This window comes from Alligator sinensis, unplaced genomic scaffold (assembly GCF_000455745.1).
Source record: "Alligator sinensis unplaced genomic scaffold, ASM45574v1 scaffold448_1, whole genome shotgun sequence".
Classification (NCBI taxonomy): Eukaryota; Metazoa; Chordata; order Crocodylia; family Alligatoridae; genus Alligator; species Alligator sinensis.
Genome location: NW_005841870.1, coordinates 4,298,179 through 4,318,761, shown reverse-complemented (window position 1 = coordinate 4,318,761; position 20,583 = coordinate 4,298,179). Strand labels below are relative to the sequence as shown.

Below are 20,583 nucleotides of genomic sequence, written 5' to 3'. Positions count from 1 at the left end.
CTTTCTGTAGTTATCTGAGCTCTGATGGTAATTACAAAGCTACCTGCAGAGGCAGTGTGTGCTCCATGCCCTGGGCTGGAGCAGGGCCCCAGCTGGAGTTGCAGCTGTGAGGGGAGGTAAGTGCAGCAGTGGGGTGGAGGAGAGAGGCAGAGATGATGGGGGAAGTGGCAGAGGGAAGCAGGGTTGGTCTGTACCTCAGTCATATATCACATGAGGCTAATTTGCATTCTCTTGACTGCATTGTTGCACAGTGCTCCATATTTCCCCATCCAGACTGCTATCAGTTCCTGACTGAGGCTGATTTAAATGTGTAGTTCAAGTATGTCTATAAGACACTGCAGCCACTTCATGGACTGCACAGACCCTAAATAAGACTTTGCAACATAATAATTAAGTGGATTATGAGGGGTTTGTGTCTTTCTCTGTATAATCCAGTGTTGGTAACTGTTGGAGACAGGATATAAGAGTAAGTAGTCTTTTCCATTTCCCTGATTCCTACTGTACACTGAAACTCGAAACACACAAAACATAATTTTATTTATGTGTTTATGTGCCTTAATTATAACTACTTTGTTTTTCTGGCAGGAAACTGTCCTTGTAAAATGCAGTCGTCCTGGTCATGCCTCAATAAACAAGTTGTTTCAATTTGAAAGGTGGGTATAAAGCATTCTGGACTGTTGTGAAATTCTGTGTTCTGAAAACTGATTCCTTAGTAAACCTGGTAAAACATGTTAAGGTTTTTCATTTATTTTGGTGACAGGGTGCTTCCTATGACACAGTAATGTGCTGCAGAATATAGCTTATTTTCTTTTCCTCTCCTAAAGTTACAAATAAAAAGGAGAGCAACATTCTATTTTAATATCAGGGCATTTGTATAACCCTCATCAAAATACCGCCTCATAATCTTCAAGCCTCACGACACTCGTTTGAGGTAATGAAGTACTATTATCCACGTTTCAGAGATGAGGAAATGAGGCATAGTGTCGATTAAGTGACTTGCTCCTGGTCACGCAAGAAGTAGATAACTGAATGAAGAATTGATCCAGTTTTTTTAGTCCAATCCACTACTCATGTAGAATTATAATGGAATGCCAACTCTGTTATAGCCAAGGTTGAGCATTGCTTTCTGTTTAAATGTTCCAAAATCCATATACATATTTGCATTGTCTTGAAATGTTCTGCTTCTGGGCAGTGGTAGTGATTCAGATTTTCAGTGATTTGGCTAAAGGTTCCTAGCATACAGTTACCCCCTCAGAAACAAACCCATTATTTTGCAAAATCACTTTTTCTCCTTATATTTTTTTAAAGGGGATCCAACTCTGGTTGTGATTTGTTTTCTACTTGACTGGACTCAGTGACCCAAAATATCCCTTCCAGTTCCATGCTTCTATTCCCAGATTACCATTTTCTTGGTTCACATGTTGGCAACGTGCGTCAAAGCAGAGTCCCTTTTTACCTCCATCTGATAAAAGCCCTCCTCACAGACTCTCCATATTATCAGGGCCACAGGAATATCAAGGATAAAGGTGGAGCTGGTGCATGTGTTTTTGGTGGGCTTAGAGCAAAAGGCATGATTGATAGGAATGTTAAAGGAGTTATAATATTGGGGGAATATGGGAGAGCAGAGCAATGAGGGGGAAGTTGAGACAGAGCAGGGAAGAGTAGGGAAAAAAGGAAAGAAAGGAATGGTGTGGGAGCTTCATCTTTGTATCACCAAAACCCCTGCTTCCATGTCTGTCATGTCAATTCCCTGCCTGCCCCCCACCAAGTTGTCCCCACAGACTCCATGCTTGTCCTTGTACTGTTCCTGCATCTTCTCCCCAGCTGTTCAACCTATGCATCCTGTCCATTAGCTCTACTGTCTTTGAGCAAAGCCTCAACAGACCAATAACACATACTAGCAGTATATTCTTGAATGTGCTTCAGGACACACTGGACAGAGAGAATGTGGCAGCTGTAGAACAGCATCTAATGCTTCTTTGCCAAGAATAAGAGTATAGCTGCACAGAGCAGAATTTAGTTGCAACTGGCCCAAACTCAACCTACTCAACACAAGCCATTCCAGGCTTGACAGATGTTATCACCACTTCTCCTTTGCCCTGAGAATTTCTCCTGAAACATTGCCTTCACTTCGCTTTCACTAAGCCCATTGATACCACTGTTGTATAGGGTACCAAACTCCTCACATTTCCTGTGATGAAGACAATGCAGAGGAGCCCTGTTGACAAAACTCATAGACCTCAGTGCTAAAATGAGGCATACCTGCTTTCTCAAAGTACAGCTCTCCTCATATCTTTGTTACCAGGATGTTTCATAGGATCATAGTAAGGTAGGGCTGGAAGGGACCTTACAAGATCATCTAGTCCAGCCCCTTGCTCAAGGCAGGATCATCCCTGACTAAACCATCCCTGTCAAGTGTCTGTTCAAGCTACCTGTGAAAATTTCTGGGGATAGAGATTCCACAGTTTGTCTACGTAGCCTGTTCCAATGCTTGAGCACCCTCTTAGTCAGAAAGTCCCTTCTAATCTCCAACCTAAATTTCTTCTGCTGCACCTTGAGTCCATTGCCCCTAGTCCTGTCCCTTATGGCTACAGAGAAAACCCCATATCCATCCTCTCTATAATCTCCCTTCAGGTATTTGAAGACTGTTACCAAACCCCCCCTCAGTCTTCTCTTTTTCAGACTAAATAACCCTAGTTCTTTCAGCTTTTCCTCATAAGTCTTGCTTCCCAGACCTCTAATAATTTTTATTTCTCTCAGCTGGACTCTATCCAATCTGTCCACATTGTTCATGAAGTGTGGAGGCCAAAACTGGACACAGTGCTCCTCCACATGCAGCCTCATCAGTGCTGAAGAGTGAAAGAATGACTTCCCTTGATTTGCACGTGACAATCCTGTTAATACAACCCAGGATTTTGTTGGCCTTTTTTGCAACAAGAGCACACTGTTGGCTTATATTCAGTTTATGGTTTAGTATAATTCCTAGCTCCAATACAGCAGCCTACCCACTCATTTTCCAGATCATATTTATGCATACAATTATCCTGTTCTGTATTCAGGACTTTAAACTTACTCTTGTTGAATTTTATCTGGTTGATTGCAGACCATTGTTCCAGTTTATCCAGATCATTCTAGATCCTAGCTCTGCCCTTCAGAGTATCTGCACCTAAATCCAGCTTGATGTCATCTGAAAATGTGCTAAGCATATACTCAATCCCATCATCCAGATCATTAATGAATACATTAAACAATACTGGACCCAGGACAGATGCCTAGGAAACCCTTCTTCATAACTCCTCCCAACCAGACATCAAGACATTGTGGACTACTAGTAGCTATTATTCTCCCCAACCATTTCCAGAGGCTATTGTCAGCTTTAGGAGGAAAGAGTTAATATTGTGTTATGTAGTAACATGCAGCTTAACTTTCAGAGGTTTAATTCTTAATTTCTTATGTTTTAAAGATTTAAGTTAGCTGCTCTCCGCCTTGTGTTGAGGCATGAGGCACCTCTAGGCAACTATATTCACAAAGCTTTGGTGCATGTAATGTAAACATCAGCCCATGGTATTAATGGTGGGCTACAACACAATGAGCTACAGTGCTGTCCCTTCACACAGGACTTCAGTGGTGTTTTGATTCTGATATGCGCTGTGCATCCAGATCATGAGGAAAAGGGTTTTAAAAAAAAGTAAATCCCCCAAAGAATGCAGTGCTTGGGGAATGTTTTCTCAATGTCCCAGCACAGCTCATTTTTATAAACAGTACAGCATATGGTTCTTATGAACTCAAAATGTTTATTTTTTTAGCAACTTTTTATGGTCCTAATAAATGTCAAAATATTTGATTTCAGTTCAGGAAGAGAATTCCAGCTTTCAGCATGTTATGCTTTTTATAATTTTCTTGGTGAATCAGCTAACAAAATAAAAAAAGAAGCTCATAATGTTCTGGGTGAAATCAGCATGAGTAGTGGTGCGATGCTGGACAAAATCTGTCAGCTCTCTAGCAGAATAAATAATTCTGTGCAAACCAAGTCCTTGGGTTTGCTACACTTTCCGTTATCTCTGATAACTAATTAAGGATACAGCTACACTGCTGTCATCACTATCATTGCAGTGTAATTCAGACATGTTGACGATAGCTGTAAAATAACTAGCTTTGGTGCCAATAGCATGGTACAGGGCTGCTGTGCCTGTTGTTAACCTACCCAAGAAAGTAGGTAACTGCTCAGGAGCTTCATCTACACTAAGCTCTGTGCTACTATATCTAGAATGCTACAGCTACCTGAACTAGCTATAGTATAAAGCTATCTTAGGTGTCTCTCTACTATACTGATGTCACAGTAGTTTAGATCTGTAATTCTTAACCAGGGTTCTCTGGCACCCTGGGGTACCTTGAGATGTTTTCAAGGATGCCATGGGGTGCTATACAATGTTAGCACTGGTAGAGGTGCAACCAGGATTTACACAGGTAAACCCAGAAATTTCAAATAGGAATCCACAGTGGTAAAAACATTCTGACCTGTTGTGATCTGAGTTCTTTGCATCATAGGAACTAATCTGTTATTTTCCAGTAGTCAAAAATTTGAGTGGAAACTAAGAGCTGGCATTTCCCAATCTAAAAAGGTTGTGAACCACAGTTTATACAGACCCCAAAACAAATCTGATTCTAGTCCTGATCAGAGAATTGGTTAATTTGTGCTCTTCTGAAAAGCTCATCTTTGCATCCCATTTGAATGCTTTAGGTATTGATTCCTTATGTAAAAGTCCCCAGAAAGATGCTGAGACACATTAGAGAAAAATATCTCAACCAGTTTAGGACAAATTGAGCTGGAGACTGTTTGCCCTGAGATGTGGGATTTGGTGCTAATGCATATTTCAAGTGATGTGGATGGTAAATGAAGCAGAGCAAATGCAGTTTGGAGGAACTTTTGCTCAACCATACTGACTTTGAGGATTTGACAAGAAAAGCATACTGTGCGTGCATGCAAAATATATCCTAATTTTTTTGTTAGCAACTGTTTTCTCCAAGTGCTTTACCACATCTCTGCATATTTGTAGGTTTCTCAGTTTTAGTATGACAGCATGTGAGTGGAATGGCAAGGCAAGCACCATTTGTCCATCAAGCCAGGAAAGTGCCCATTTGCTCATTAAAGAAGAACACTTTTTCATACAACATGTCATTAGACTATGGAACTCGTTGTCACAGGATACAATCTAGGTCAGAGATTCAGCACAATTCAAAGCGGGACTGGACATTTTTATGGATAATGAGAATAACCAGAGTTATAATACTTAATGCTAGCAAAAATGTTGGAACAGACAATAAACCTCATGTTTCAGGGATTTAGCCAATTTCCAAATGTTAGTGATTAAGGATAAGCCTTCATGGAAACAGATTGTTCTCCCTTTGCCTATTGTGGCCATTCTTGTAGCTTTCTCTGAAGTAACTAGTGCTGGCCATTGTCGGAGACAGAACACTGGACTAAGTGGGCCTTTGGTCTGATACAGTACAATAGTTCCTGTATTCCTGGTTTCTGCATGGTCCCCAGAAATTGTATTTATAGTGTGCATAAAGACTGAAATCTGCCTTTGTGCATGTTAGAATCAGAGTGGCAGTATTGTGGTCAAATACGTACTTGACTAGTAGATGTGACTTTCATTAATTTATATTTTGAATGTAGCATGGACAAACAGTAGGAGAGTTGTTTACCAGTAAATTGACTTGGTTCTGTTGTTTACTGTTCCCCAAATTCCTGTTTCATAACTCATGTACCAAAACCTGTACAAAAGACGCGTTACACAGAGAGGAACAGGGTTGAGTAGAAAGGGAAGCAGAAGTGGGGAGGCATCAAAGAAAAAAGCTTGTTTGAAGAGACATGTACCTATGTGTATATGCCAAATGCTTAAGTGTATGTAATGATTTTCATACCATGCCTTTCACATCTTGTATAAACAATACTCTGTAATTCTTTCAGACTGCTCAGTAGGAGATTACTTTTTAGGATGCTAAGAAAAGAAATGAATTGGTGAAACCTCCTTCCTTCTATGATTTATTGTCTGGTCCAGGTCTTGTGCAGTTTAGCATTTTGTTTTTTAGGAGGGGAAATACTTTCATTAAAGAGAAGTCCAAGTATAAACTTGATGGGCTTTTCTGTTGAATTTGAAAAATGTATTCTGTTGGTTTAGGTATTATTGTTGCTTTTGCTTAAAAGTTACACAGTCACTGCTCCATGCTAAACAGGGAAAGAACTAATTCAGGTTACATTGTTAAACAAAAAAGAAAAACATCTATTCTTGTATCATGAAAGTGCTTATTGGAAGGATAGTTTTGTAGTCCAGGTACAGCACTGAAATGCAGAGTTTGGGCTTGAGTTCCCTGTTCTGCCACAGACTTTCTTTGTGACTTAGACAAGTCACCTATCTTTCCCTGTCTCTGTTCTCCATCCCAAAAATGGAGTAAAAGGCATTTCCCTGCTTCACAGAGATGTTGTGAAAGTAAATTTAGGAGTGTTTGTGACATGAGATACTGTGAAATTGAGCGCTACACAGTCAGATATCTAATACCAGTAGTGTTAAATTGTGGTGGTCTCCCTTGCAGCTGTGAAATTTTTCAATTAGCCTAGGCAGACCAGGTTCTTTGGATAAATGTGATATCTTTTCTTAGACCAACTAAATAGTTTGAAAAAAATGTTCTTTACAAGTTTTCAGGCACATCCTTCTTCAGGCATTGGAGAGAGTCTGCACTTAGCCTATGAACTTCTTGGTAGAGATGCCATGTAAGAGAGTCCAGTGCTTCCTTAATGGCATAATACAGATAGTAGGGGCTTCCATAGCTAAGCGACAACTGGAAGAAAACCAACTGGAACAATATAGCTTGAAGACGGGAGAAATGGCCCTTCAGCACTGAATGATCAGTTGGGATTAGGAGCCACCAAGGCACAAAGATGAATTGTTTCAATATCCCCTATGGATACTCTTTCTATTTTTCTTCTTTCCATGAAGTAACTATGGGGCTCCTGGAATGCATACATGCATTAAAAAAACAACTGCTAATAAAGACCATACCACCTCCCAAAGACAGGAGTTGAGTCTAAAAATTCTGATTGTCATGTCCTAAGCACTAGACTACACTGACCATCCCTTTTTTTTTTAATCTGAATTTTTAATCCCTCTACCCTTGTCCAAGACAGCATCTGTGGCTTGACTGTGCCCCAGATGCTCGCACCAAAACTTCTGTCTGCAGCCATTTGAGCAAAGTGACTCCAGCAGCTTTTCCTTTTCATTTCCTTGTATAGGAAGTCAGATTCAGAGCATTAGTGACTAGTTTCCATCCAACAATCTTTCTATCTCTGAGGCAAACAAGTATTTTGAAACACATTTAGTCATTGCTGTTGTCATATAAGGACATCAGCAGTGCATTGTATGGTAGTGATACCAAAGCAACTGACAGATTTGTTTGGTCTGGTTTGTGTTCTTATGGTGGAAATGTATTGATCAGTCATTCCAATTTCCTCCCCTCAGAGTTTACAGTGCTACCGAGTCTCAAGACGCAGTGTTTGCAGATGTGGCGCCTTTGCTTACATCTCTGCTGGATGGGTAAGTTGAAAAGGAGGAGGAAAAAAAAGCTAACGGAATATTATCAACCTGAAATCCTGTTTGTTGCGGGGGTGAGGAGAAAATGTTACTCAAGAGATACTAGCTGCAGCCAATTTTGTAGCTTTCCTATTGTTAGTTTGACTTATTATAAAATGAAAGTTATTTTCACACAAATAATGACAAATTTGATCAAATTTTAAGAAATAGGTGAAATTTTCCTCTTCTTCCTTTTAATAAATGTCAGTATTGCTTACACCAGAGGTTAATACATTTAGAAAAAAAATCAAACAGAGAAGTCATTTGTTTGTTTACTGTTTTTTTGCTATGTTGTTGTTTTTTGTTTTTGTTTTTCCCTTTTTGAGAAGTTAGGACTGAATTACACTGTAGAATAGCGTGTTTTAAAATAATAAACGGTGAGACATATCTTCCTTCAACAATGCATTCAAAGATACACGGCCAAGAAGAGGGACCATGTTGGAATTGGCTATCATGATTTCTGCTGTGTAGGGCTTCCCTGAATTAATTCTTGCCTGAGGCAGAACTTTAAGAATAAAGCCTGGTGAGACAACATCAAATAGATATACCAGGGTTTAGATGCGCTTGGAAACTAAACTAACCAGAAACAGACATTGATAAACATGTTTAATTACTTCTAGCTAGCAAAACTCTTGGGGCCTAATTTTAATTTATGCTATGGCCAGTTTAGCTACTCTGGCAAATGGATGTTGAAATAGTAATTATAGTCACTGGGAACAAAACAGATTTGAGAGAGGGATTTTCCTTCCTTTCCTTCGGTTTCTCTTTTCTGCCCTTTGCTTAACTGTGGATGTTCCTTGCAAACCTGATTTTTAGTCTCTTTCTATGGTATCAACATAGAATACCATTGAACAATATAGAACAACAACCACAACGTTGTATGAGTCATATACTTAGCCACATGATCACGGAATCTGCTTTATGACTAGTGACAACCTTTGAGCCTAGCTATCTACAGACTGGGGTTATTTGTTCCCTATTCCCCAACTGCCAGGGCAGTTCAAATTGACCTTAAAGGTTTCCTGAAGGAGAAGCTGAAGATTCCTAATGTACATACACTGGGTAGGGAACTCAAAGTGATCAACTAGAAGGACAAAACCAAAATATGATGTGTTCTGTGGCTCCAAGCGGAGTGTTGTAGACACTGCAAGTTAGAGCAGCCATAATTTTCACCTGTGGATCACAGAGTCAACTGCAAGGTAGCTTAGAGCCACTATTGCCTTCCTCAGGACAGGAAGGTATGAGCGTTTCTCAGCTTAAGGTTGCGTCCTGTGTTCCTATATAACTATCTATGCTTACCTATACATGCAGGTCTTCTCATTATCCCAAGGTGCACAAACAAAAAAGCCTCTCTCTCAATATGGTTTCTGTTTAAAGTTTCTATCCTGAAACTCAGGAGTTTCATATTCATTTAGGAAATGTTCCATATTGAAAACAAAAGGACAGTCTTTTTTGGGATGTACCATTTAAACAGAAGTAGATTGTCAGGAAAAAAACGAAGTGTTTCTGTGCAGGCTTTCCATTATAAATGTGAAACAAACAGACTTTTTCACCTTCAAACCTATCTTTAACTTCTGGCTGCTTTTAGTCTGGGTTCCTAAGTGTTTAGTAAGAAAGTGGTCCTTTAAGATAGAGTTTGAATGGCCTTGTAATTTTTTTCCCCCTAAATACATTGAATTCTTTTTCTGCCTAAGTGCGCAGGAAAAAAGATTGTTCCTCCTACAAAATAGATCAAAAGTACAGAAGACTTCAAAGTTTATAGTTAGCAATAAAAGATCAGCAAGGGACTAAGATAACATCACCTTCTCACACAAGGTTTAGGAGTAAATTATACTCATTTTCTAAAGAAAAAGACATTCCTCTCACTTTGATTTCCTTTGATAATGTTCCTTCCTGTTGCTAACTCTATTATCATGACCATCCAGTTTTTTCAAGTGGTAAGTACTATTAAGTGTAATACCTGGCATTTCAACTTAATAAGATCTTTTGAAGAACAATATAACTATGGGCAATGTGAAAAAAGAAAAGTTCCAGCACATGAAGTGTGACTTTTGAAAACTTCACAGAGCAGTAACTTGAGCATAAGAGGATGCTATATACTATGCTTAAATTGACTGTATTGTAACCAAAGGATAAACAGAATAAACTAGATCAACTTAGTCTATTTCAAGTGTGCTGGCTGCCTCTACTTCTTTTGTGGAGTCACCAAACAGTTCATTTTCAATCTAGCATGGCTGGATATAATGCTGTCTTGGTCAGTCCCAACTCAGCAAAGCTCTTTTGGGGATTTATCAATGAGGGCATATAATGGCTCATATTCTAATAGAGGACCTTGATTCCCAAGGCAAAGCGAGTCTGGCTGTCTTCAAACTATTATTTTTAATTGTATCATCTGTACAAGTCTGTAGCAACTAATAAGGTAACTTAGGTAGCTGGGATATATCGAATTAACACATCAAATATGGACACATGTTGGGGAAAAAAGCATACCCTAGACAAAACAAGATAGTCCATTAAAAGCAAATTTTGTTGACCTCATTTTATCTAAAGGCTTCTGCTAGGAAAGCTGGTAGTCAACACGTTCCATACTCCTGCTGTAGCCACAGATATCCATAGAGTAGACGTAGTTCTAGGCCTAGTATGGACATTCAGTTTCTTCTAGGAGAGTTGCTGCTCTCCCAGATGTTCAGGCTTTTTCTCCCAAAGTAAAAATGTACACTCCGGGAGGAAAATAACCTGGGAAAAAACAGGATTAAATCACTACTGGGAGAATTTCTTCTGGGAGAGTGAATGTCTGTATATGTTGTGGCTTCTTTCAGAAGAGAACATAGTCCTGCAGCATCGCCTTCTCCTGACCCAAGAGAGACAGTGGGTCACTTGCAACCAGGAGCAAAACACATCCCTTCACAATCCCTACATTGTGCTACAGGGAAACATCAGTTGACCATGGACACTCTAGGTCAGCCAGTCAGGGATTTCCTATGTATTGCTGCCATCTGTCACCAGGCAGACTAAGAGAGCTCTAGTTTCCATTACTAAGAAGCACCAGTTCTTAAGTACCACACTCACTTTGTCAGTAAAAGTGGCTTGGCCAATGTATATAAGTGGGTTGTTTTAATAAATCAACTTTAGCTATTTTTATTCCCAAACAGAAGTGTCCACACATAAACTTTCACTGAAATATTAAATTAGTTTTAATTTGCGCAAAACTATGTTGTTGTTTTGGTGCTTTGACCCACCTGGTCAAAAATATCCATTTCACTGATGGTTGTAGGGTTACTTAATTTATATTAGTAAAAGATTTTGAGATCTAAATAAAGGATCTATGGAAGTATAGTATTATTGCTATTGTTGTTGTTGCTATTATTATTTACATATTTAAAATAAACAATGATAATTTTCGCAAGTTCTTTGGTATTAACCATTCAAGTACCAAATTCATTTGTTACAAAACAGGAACGAACCACTGTCAATAATGAAACACACCCTTTGTGATTTTTCAGGTACAACGTGTGTATTATGGCTTATGGACAGACAGGTAGTGGAAAGACTCATACAATGTTTGGACCCCTCTCTGGGGATAACTTCATCTTCTCCACAGAAGATGGACCAGAACTAGGAATAATTCCTCGAGCAACAGAAGAAGTATTCAGGTATTGGTGACCATGGAAATGAAAATAAGAGTTTGGTGTCAGTAGAGGGCAAACAGTTTTTACATTAGATTTTATATAAAGAGAGAAAAATGCATGATATGTTCATTGTTTATATTTAACCGTTCACGTTACATTTATAGTAATTTATAATAACTTTGGTAGCAGCTTCACAGTTAAGGTTGAGTCTAGACTCCCATCCAGTTTCTTTTTTAACACTAGAATGTTATGGGAAGAACTTAGTTTGCAGTTAAGGAATAAGAGTGATCTTAATTTTTAGGAACTTGCAGAAGATTTGACTACAGATGTTTAGTTGCTATTTTGGCCTTGCCTATGTGGCATAGCTTTGTTCTGTGTAATTATGCATGAATTATACCCATATAATTATATTGATATTGTATAGTCTAATAAAGGAGTTCCCTTTTTTTCTTTATTAAGCTCATCCCTTTCGGGAAGGGGATTAAATTAAACCAAAATTAGTTGCTTTTATTCTAGAATGAGAGTATATACATGGAAAGGCTTTTTTTTTTTCCATTCCCTGGGATTTTTTAGCTCCATTGTTGTGTGGGTTTTTCCTTATTCTGTCAGCAAAGGTTAGTTTTCACATCTATGCTGCTCATTAGGTCTTAAGAATGGAGCAGGCTTCCACAAGTTAGTAGGGCCATAATTATGTCAAGAAATCAGAATCTGACCCACAGGTGGTTAAATGAGACTGAAAGGGTTGTTTTCTTTCTATCAAAACTCATGGCAGAGGTGATTATTTTTTATTAGACCAACTAAATATTTGCAAGAAAGATTTCTTTATTTGCAGGCTTTTGGGCACAGGCACCCTTCATCAGGCATAGGAGATTGCAAAGATTGTAAAAGTTCTCCTATGTAGAAATGAAAATTCATATTTCACAGGAGGTGTGGTAAAGCCTCCTGTTTGGAACAGTTCATTTTGTGTAGGTTAGGCTCAGAGAAAAGTTGGAAAAGTCTTTTTACCTTGAAGTTGTCTGGTGGTAAACAGGAAGTAGAATCATATTTCCTTCTGGTTATGATGTTTCGTGTTTCACAGAAGAGTGGAAAGATGGAATGCTCTTCTGGGTAGGAAGCTCTTTTGTGGACCTTTCTATGACACACATACTGTATAATTAAAGAGTATACATTCTTTTTCTTCAAACTTTACGTTAACATGGAAGGTGACCCACAGTGGTGATCGTGGATGCTTGATAGTTGCTTTCTTCAGACTGTAATCATTTCTAAGATTAAACTTTTACTAAGGGATAATTTACTTAGGATTTGCTTTTAGCCTCTTTAAATCTCTTTTATTCTCTTCTCTGTATTTTTTTAGGCTTATTTCAGAAAAGCCACCAGGAAGCCTTTGGGTTGAGGTTTCTGTCGTAGAAGTATATAATAATGAAATCTTTGATCTTTTGGCAAAAGACAGCTATGGAACTGTATTTGGCATCAAACGTGAAGTTGTTACAACCAAGGAAGGAAAAAGTGATGTGCCGTTTCTTACCTATGAGTCAGTACACAATGTTATATTTTAACCGGTATTGTGAGATCATAATACAGTGTTACTACAGTGTGAATCAGTTACAAAGCTTTGAGAGATAACAGTTGTTGGCACTGATGACTTTCTCTAAGCTTACAGAGTTTTCCTTAGCATATAAAAAAAACACCATTAAAAGATACAACTTAGCAGTTCAGTAAGAATTCCAGTTTCAATTTGAATATTGTGCAGTAGCAATAATAATAAAATCAATACTGTTTTATATTTGTATACTGCCTTTCATCCTCAGGTGCTTTATAAGATTGTTCCTTTTTTAACACTGCTGTGAGAGCCTCTCGGATTTATGGGAAGAATGGCAAACCATTTCTTTGAATACTGGTTTGTAATTAGGTCACTGGGGAAAACAACTTACAAAACTTAATAGAAAATTCTAACTTTTCATGGATTTTTAAACTATCTTAAAGAATTGTATTCCACTTAAGTAATGTAAAATCACTTGAAAAAATTATAGAAAAGATATTCTGTATTACATTGCATAATATTTTGGGGTACCTTATTGAATTTATTTCCTATTAACTCCTCCAAGATTTTTTTTGTGTGCAAGGAAGAGAATTTCAATTAATACTAGTACAAGCCCTACTCTTACAAAAAGTGCTGTAAAATTCTTACTGTTTATATAAAGCAGACAGGATTTTACTGAAGGATAGTTTTACTAAGAGATAGAATTTTATTTTTAAGTCAGCAGCCAAAATACCTACCCACCACAGGGAACTATCTGGCATTCTGCTTATATCAGGGTGCAGACACATTGTATTTTTACTCTAGAGGAGAAGCAGAACAGACACATAGTACACAGTATACATTCTTGAAACAAATGCTTTTGTTTTAAAATCACTTTGGCAGAAGTTAGAAGTAAATTTACTCCAGAATGATTTACTCCAGAGCTGTAAAACCCATGAGGAGTTAAGTTACAGACTCCAGGCTCCTGCCCGGCTCCCCAGCAACAGCAGCCAGAGTCTCTGGGTTCTCTCCCTCCTCCGGCTTCTGTTCTGTACAAGAGGTAGGGCGGTGCAATGTAGCGTGACACAGGCAGCTGAGGTTGATCCTGGGGCTGCGTGGGTGTACAGTCCAGCAGGTTGAGGAAAATTTATGGTGCACAGTAATGTAAGGGTCATCTGTATGGTGTGTGGCCCCAACTGGTGCAGTCTATGAGGCATGGCCCCTGACCAGTTGGTCAGCCCTGATTTACTCTATTTTATGTTTTGGGTATTTGTTGCCACTCTCAGTGGGTGCATCGACATGTGCATTAATATGCTTTTCCTAATGTGCATTAAATTTAGTACCTTCATTGTGAGGTACTAAATAAAGCACATTAGGCTGCCCTAATGCGAAGTACTGAAAGCGCACAGTTTTTTAAGTGATGCTTAAAGCGCTGTAACCAATTTTACTGCACATTACCATAATAGCAGTTTTTTATGTGACGCTTTAAGGCACAGTAAAATAGGCTACTGTGCATTAAAGCGTATGTGTAGACATGCCCAGTTTTGCTCTAAAATAACCATTTGTTCAATGAAAATGCATCCTCAGAAGTAAATGCTCTTATTTAGAAGGATTATGTAGGGAGTTCATACTGCTAGGATTTGAAGCTGTAGTTCCAGAGAGGACTGGTATTTCAAACCAAAGGATTAGCTTACTAAATCACCCTGTCTGGTTCTTGCTGTTTGTTTTCAGAGACACGCTTTTTTTTTCTTCAAATTTGTGTGTCTTTGTAGGTTTGATCCTCATGTACACCTGCTTTAGTAGTGAAGAGGCTATAAAGTGAGCATGAGTTATAGCTACACATTTTAAAGGCCTCTTACACTTTTCAAGTGGTTTAAGTGGCCTTGATATAAATCAGAATTGGGCTTGCTGGATGGTGCATGAAGTAAATATATATCTTTTTTTTAATTTGTATTTTCTGTTCAATTTAGATGATAAAATCATGTGTGTCATAACTAGGAACCTACCCAAATTGAGGTGACAGATAGGCAATTTTGCAGGCTGATCACAGTGCCAGGCACTGGCCGCTAATTGGCAACGCCACACAACAGACAGCCCTCTCAGCCAATCAGTGGCAAAGGGCGAAATCGTGACTTAAGTAGGTCCCTAGTCATAATAAATGATGCCTTAACAAGAGAAGGGCTCTATCCATTTTGACGAAAATGTTGTACATAGTGCTCTTAAAACAGCACTATGCACTTAAAACATGGTTGGAAGAATGATTGGTGGGGTGAGAGAGTATGAGATGATGGGCAGCACTGGTAGTGGCACTCGGGCAGTAATGGTATTAAGCAGAAGAAAGCTGTTGGACATTTCACTTGTAACCTACCACAATATGACCTATGGAAGATGCTAGTTTAGTAAGAAAAAAGCTTATGTTGTACAGATCATATTGTAAGGGTTATTTTTTTTACTGTGGGAAGGAGTACAGAAGGAAAAGAGCTTTGTGGGAAGGTCTAATTTTCCCCTCTGAAAACTGCCTGTCATATTGAAGAGTATAGCACAAAATCATAAAATATTCTATTGCTTGTGGAAACACGCTTTCTTTTACACCTCTCTAATTATAGTGCCTGACACAAGCTGTTCCCTGCTGTCCCAGCAGGAGCTGGAACTCAGAGGCAAGAAGCATTTTCCTCTCTCTGGGTTAAAACAAAATGCACCCTCAGTGGAAATAATTGAGGGCAATATTTTTATCTTGGGAGATTTAGTCACATAAGCAGCCTGCTTGAGGTTTGTTTATGTGGCTTTGTTATTGCCAGAAATCTCGATAAAAATATAGCAAATGTACTGCAGGGTTGTGTAAACATTTTTTTTACTGTACTGTTATATGTATTTACTAAATCTTATATTTTCTGGCCATTGAGCCATCCATAGAAAATTGGAACTCACAAGGAAATTGTAAAATAGCTTTTTTTCAAATCAAGGATTTGTAGCTTTCCTCTCTTTTTGTGGAATAATAGTACTTTTAGTATTCTAGACAGTGTTATTTTCTTTTCCTTAGGGTATTTCTGCATTGCAGACTCTTTGGGTTAAATTTGATTGCCACTCAAATTTTGCCTCCTTGACTGCACACCCATACTTCTGGAAAAACAGGAAGGGAATCAGTGCAGAAGGGGCTCAGATTCACCTGTATTTTGGGAGGGCATTGAGGATGTTGAGAGGACTCTTGCTCCCATGGAAGCTCTTGACTCACTGTCTTCCCAGGGAGGAAGACCTACCAGCTTAGTTCAGCACAGTAGACAATTGGCTATGCCTTGTCCTTTTGTCTATTGTACTGCCTTTGATTAACCCTTTCAGAGGCCTTATTAGTAATGAACCAAGAATCTGGCCTCAATTGATACCTAAAAAATAGTTAATATATCTACTGATGAAGGAGTTTCATATGGTTGTGGATCGATTTATTTTCCCAGGTGTTTGAGAGAAAAGGGTGAGCTGTAGGGGTGTGTGAAATGGGCTGTATTTGATTCAGATTTGAATTTGGCCTGAATTGGGGACAGTGATTCAGTGACAGCTTGGCAGCGAACCCAGAAGTGGATCAGAAGTACTTCCAGTCCACTTCTGGGTCTGCCACCGAGCACGCTGGCCACCACCACCCACCTCCAGCTCTGTGATCAACCACAGGGGGAACTCTGGGTCCCCCCTAGGTGCCCCCCTAGACCCAGGAGGCACCAGTCACTGAGCCGGGGGGGGGGGGGGGGGGGCGAGCGCGCACGCCGCGGGGGGTGGGGGGGGGGGGGGGGGGGGGCCTGCACGCTCCCCGGTGGACCCAGAAATGGACCAGAAGTGCTTCTGCTCCAGTTCTGGGTCTGCTGCCAAGCACACTGGGGACCCCACACTCCTGTGGGATGCTGTATCTGCCCCAGCATCTCACCATTCACGAGCCGCCTGGTACCTTGAGGTATGTGGAAAAAACATTTAAAGCTGTGTCTATGTCCAAATTGTTGAATCTTTCTGAATCTCTCCGAATCGATTCAGAGGGTTCTGATTCAATTTGGAGAGATTAAAGGGTCTCCTGATTCGATTTGGATTCGGAGATTCAGCCAATGAATTGGGCCGAATCTCCACCGAATTGAATCAGGGACCAAAGTTTCACACAGCCCTAGTGAGCTCTAGACTCAGATTTTTGCCATGAGGTTGGGAATTGGCAGCTTGAGCAGACTTTCATTGTTCTTCCAATCCTTGCAATGGCTGCTGTGTTTATTTCTGTAACTTTTTAATATATGACAAAAGCACTCGTCCCTTTGGAAAAGCACCTTTAAAAATGTTTATCTAAATCAATCAATAAATATTCAGGACTAATACAAATATATCCAAGAATATGTGCTTATATCTCAATTACAATGAAAGCAGCAAAAAGTCAAATTCATAAATGGGTTATATTAATAATTATACTAAAAAGGTTAACAATGAAAAACAAACCCAAACAAAGTAAAGAAACCATAGAGCTAGGCCACCTCTGCTGCCTGGAGTCTAAAGAAAACAGCTGTCGTTTTGAATGAAAACACATCCTCATTTACGATAACATTTCATCTAAAATATATTGGCCCACTGGGCCTCATTGACTTCTCCATATATCAAATAGAATACGGTAGTATCCTGTTAACATGCATGCCCTGCTGAATCAGAAAACCTCAGTTTCTTATATCTTCAAGTTGACTTTAGAGAATATGTAGGGTATGTTTTCAGGCCAGCCATAACAGGGTCCCTCTTCTTTGAGCTTGGTCCTTTAAAATCTTTCCATACAGATGCATTATACAGTATGATATGGTGGTGGTCAGGCCAAAAAATGACCAGCAAAAAAAATTCCCCTGTATTTACTTCTTTATAATACAAAAATGAGACTGAGGCAGGTGGGGTATTGTATAAGTAAGGGTCTGACATAGTTTTTACATTTTTGGATTTAACCTTGTGTGAACATCTTTTTTTTAATTATATCAATTCCTGCCATTTTTCTAAAGCAAACTAAATCCACTAGAAATCTGAGCCAAATAATTTCACATTAAAATAAAAGCTAAATTAAAACAAGAACATTTCAGTCTGTAAAGATGTGGAACAATATTCTGGCCCTACTGTGGCTCCTTTTTGCTGTAGCAAGAACTCGGAGGGTAAACAGACTTTTATATGGGGTCCTGGGCTTTGACTTGCATCAAAACAGGGGCAGCACAGTTGATTGCACAGACAGCTTGAATGGCAATTAACTCAAATTAACCAAGGTTGTCCTGGGGGAAAAATGTTATTTAGGCTACTTCACAGGTGCTTAAAGTGGGACAGCCTCTTTTCTACCTTGTATTCTATCACTGTAATGCCTCCCTTTGGCCTCCCCACCCCCCTCTGCTCTCTTCCCTTCCCCCCTCCCCACTCTGCTTTACCTCTCTGCTTTACCTTTTCTTTCTAAATTTACCTATTTACATTTTCACTGACATCCTGCCACACTTTTAGCTTCTCTTATTTCTCTGAGACTCCAAACAGCAGATTCCCTATGTCTGAAGAAGGGTGACTGTGCCCGAAAGCTTCCCACAAACTTTTTTCCAACTACTCAGTTGGTCTAATAAAATATATTACATTTACTCAAAAAACCTTGCCTGCCTAAAGTGGGACAGCGGGCTTGTTTGTCTGTAGGATGCCAGGATAAAAGGTTTTGTTTTGTCCTGGGATAAATCCAACCTCTGGTTTTAGCCATAAGGGCCAAGAAGCTGGAATGACCACCCATCACAGTACTCCTGCAGTGCGGCTGTACTGCAGGGGTGGCCAACCTGCAGAACATGTGCCACAAGAGGCATGAGCAGCCTCTCTATATGGCACATGGTAGACTAGAGAAGAGACAGCACAATGGCAGATATGGAGGAAGCAGAAAGCAGAGCAGCAGAGCAGGCAGGGGAAAGGGATTGGAGTGGCACTGACAGAGGGTGGGAGCCAAGTTATGGCACACATGCCTAAAAGGTTGGCCTCTGCTGTGCTGGAGAAGGGTATGGCTAGAGCAACTTCTTTTGGTCACCTCTAAGATAATGCTTCATTGGGACCATTACACAGCTCAAAGTATCTCTGTCGCAGCAATCTTGTATGGTATTTGGATATATTTTAATCATCTTAATGTATTTTATCATGTTTAGCTCAAACTTTTTAGTACAAAATATATTTTTGTCTCACAATTTTCACTGAAATGTGAAATCTGGGCCTTCATGATGCTGCATTCTTTGTATAAAACCACCCCACCCCTGTTCAAGTTAGTATCATAACTCCCATTGACTTTAGTGGTACAGAATCAAATCCTTAGCTGGCAATCTTGCACTAGGATTTTCCATGGTTTCAGTAATGCATATGATCTAAACAGTACCTTGTAAAGTGTTCATTAACATCTGATATTCAAGTATAATATTTTTTTCTTGCTGCCAGAAAATATATTAAGGTCATGTAAGAAAGTTGATTATTGAAAAAAGCAGAGGAAGCAAGAGAAGGGTTAGAAGTGTGAGATGGCAAATTTATTGGCAAACAAATCATTAGTTTTTCAGATTCTAACCCAGATTCCAGGGCAAAGCTTTGCTCTTCATCTTTATCTAATCAATTGGTTTTACTATCCTTATCCATTTTCTTGCCCTTCAGTTGGGCAATGTTTTCATTATTTCCCTCAACCAGAAATAGAGGCTGGATAGTTTATGATAAAATAACCTCTATAAACCTTTTGTCTTTGTTATGCGTTTAATCTCTGTATTTGTGCCTTGTGTCCATCAGAAGCAAAGTCCTACAGTTATTTTTTTTAATCCACATCTTCATGATCTCTGGTGCTTGGCCCTATTGCTGTTTCATTGTAACAGTGTAACTTAGCTTTGCTTATTGCTACCACCTTATCTAATACAATTTACTTGGTCTGACTCGTCACTGTATATATTGTACAGTCCTGATTAATTATAATAGCACAGTAATTCCCCAAAATGACTTTGATCGTGTTCTGATGCCTCTCTGTAAAAAAGCAAATCTTTTTAGAATATAATTAATGGATCTGTGTTGTGCTTAGCTCTCTCTTTACAGTGTCCATTATAAGCATGAGACATGATTTACCTGGTAAAGGGCATATCCAGTAGTCTTTGTTAGAGGAATCTGGTTTTAAGTTCACAGGAGGAAAGTTTTTTAGGGGACCTGAGGTATGAGGTAGTAAAAAAGAGAGAGAGAAAAATGTTTCTTCACTTGCCTCAGATAACCTGAAAATAGAAAATGTTACAAACACTAGTTGAACCCACGCTTCACTGCAGAAGATTAATTTGATTTTTTTTATAAACTTTTGTAGTAATCATCATCATCTTTACTTCATGGTCTATGTATCATTGCCTGTTCCAACTTCAAAAGCTTTCAGACCGTTATTTCCTTCTGGTTTCTTCTCTTGTAGACTGTACTTGAAATTTTTGACTTGAGTGAGCTGCCAACCCCCACAATCTGGCCTCCAGATCTGGCCTCTGGAATAAGAGATTTAATTTTATATAGATTCTCGTTTGATTATGTGAGTTTTTTCTTTTGTGATCTTGCTATACATACACAAAACAGAAAGGCAAAAGAGGCCTTTCTTATGGAAAGATGGCCAGTAAGGGACATCTGAATTCTAAATAAATGTTTTCAGTTAGTACCAATAATTTTAACTTGGGATCAAGGCCGTCCCTGGTGGGGGGTGAATCGAGGTGACTGCCCTGAGCCCCACGGAGCAGCAGCAGCATGGAGCTGGGCTCGGCAGCGGTTCTGCATCCCGCCACTCGCTACCACCCCCCCCCCCCCACAC

At 39.3% G+C, this 20,583-nt stretch overlaps 1 protein-coding gene across 1 annotated transcript in view; it reads left to right on the top strand.

Annotated features, from left to right (window-relative positions):
- Positions 1-20,583, top strand: part of KIF25 (kinesin family member 25) — a 71,717-nt gene that overhangs the window by 37,083 nt on the left and 14,051 nt on the right. The window contains exons 8-11 of the mRNA XM_014526953.2: positions 586-653; positions 7,521-7,595; positions 11,135-11,284; positions 12,615-12,791. Of these exons, the coding sequence (XP_014382439.1) occupies positions 586-653; positions 7,521-7,595; positions 11,135-11,284; positions 12,615-12,791 (470 nt within the window). The remainder of the gene's footprint in view (positions 1-585; positions 654-7,520; positions 7,596-11,134; positions 11,285-12,614; positions 12,792-20,583) is intronic.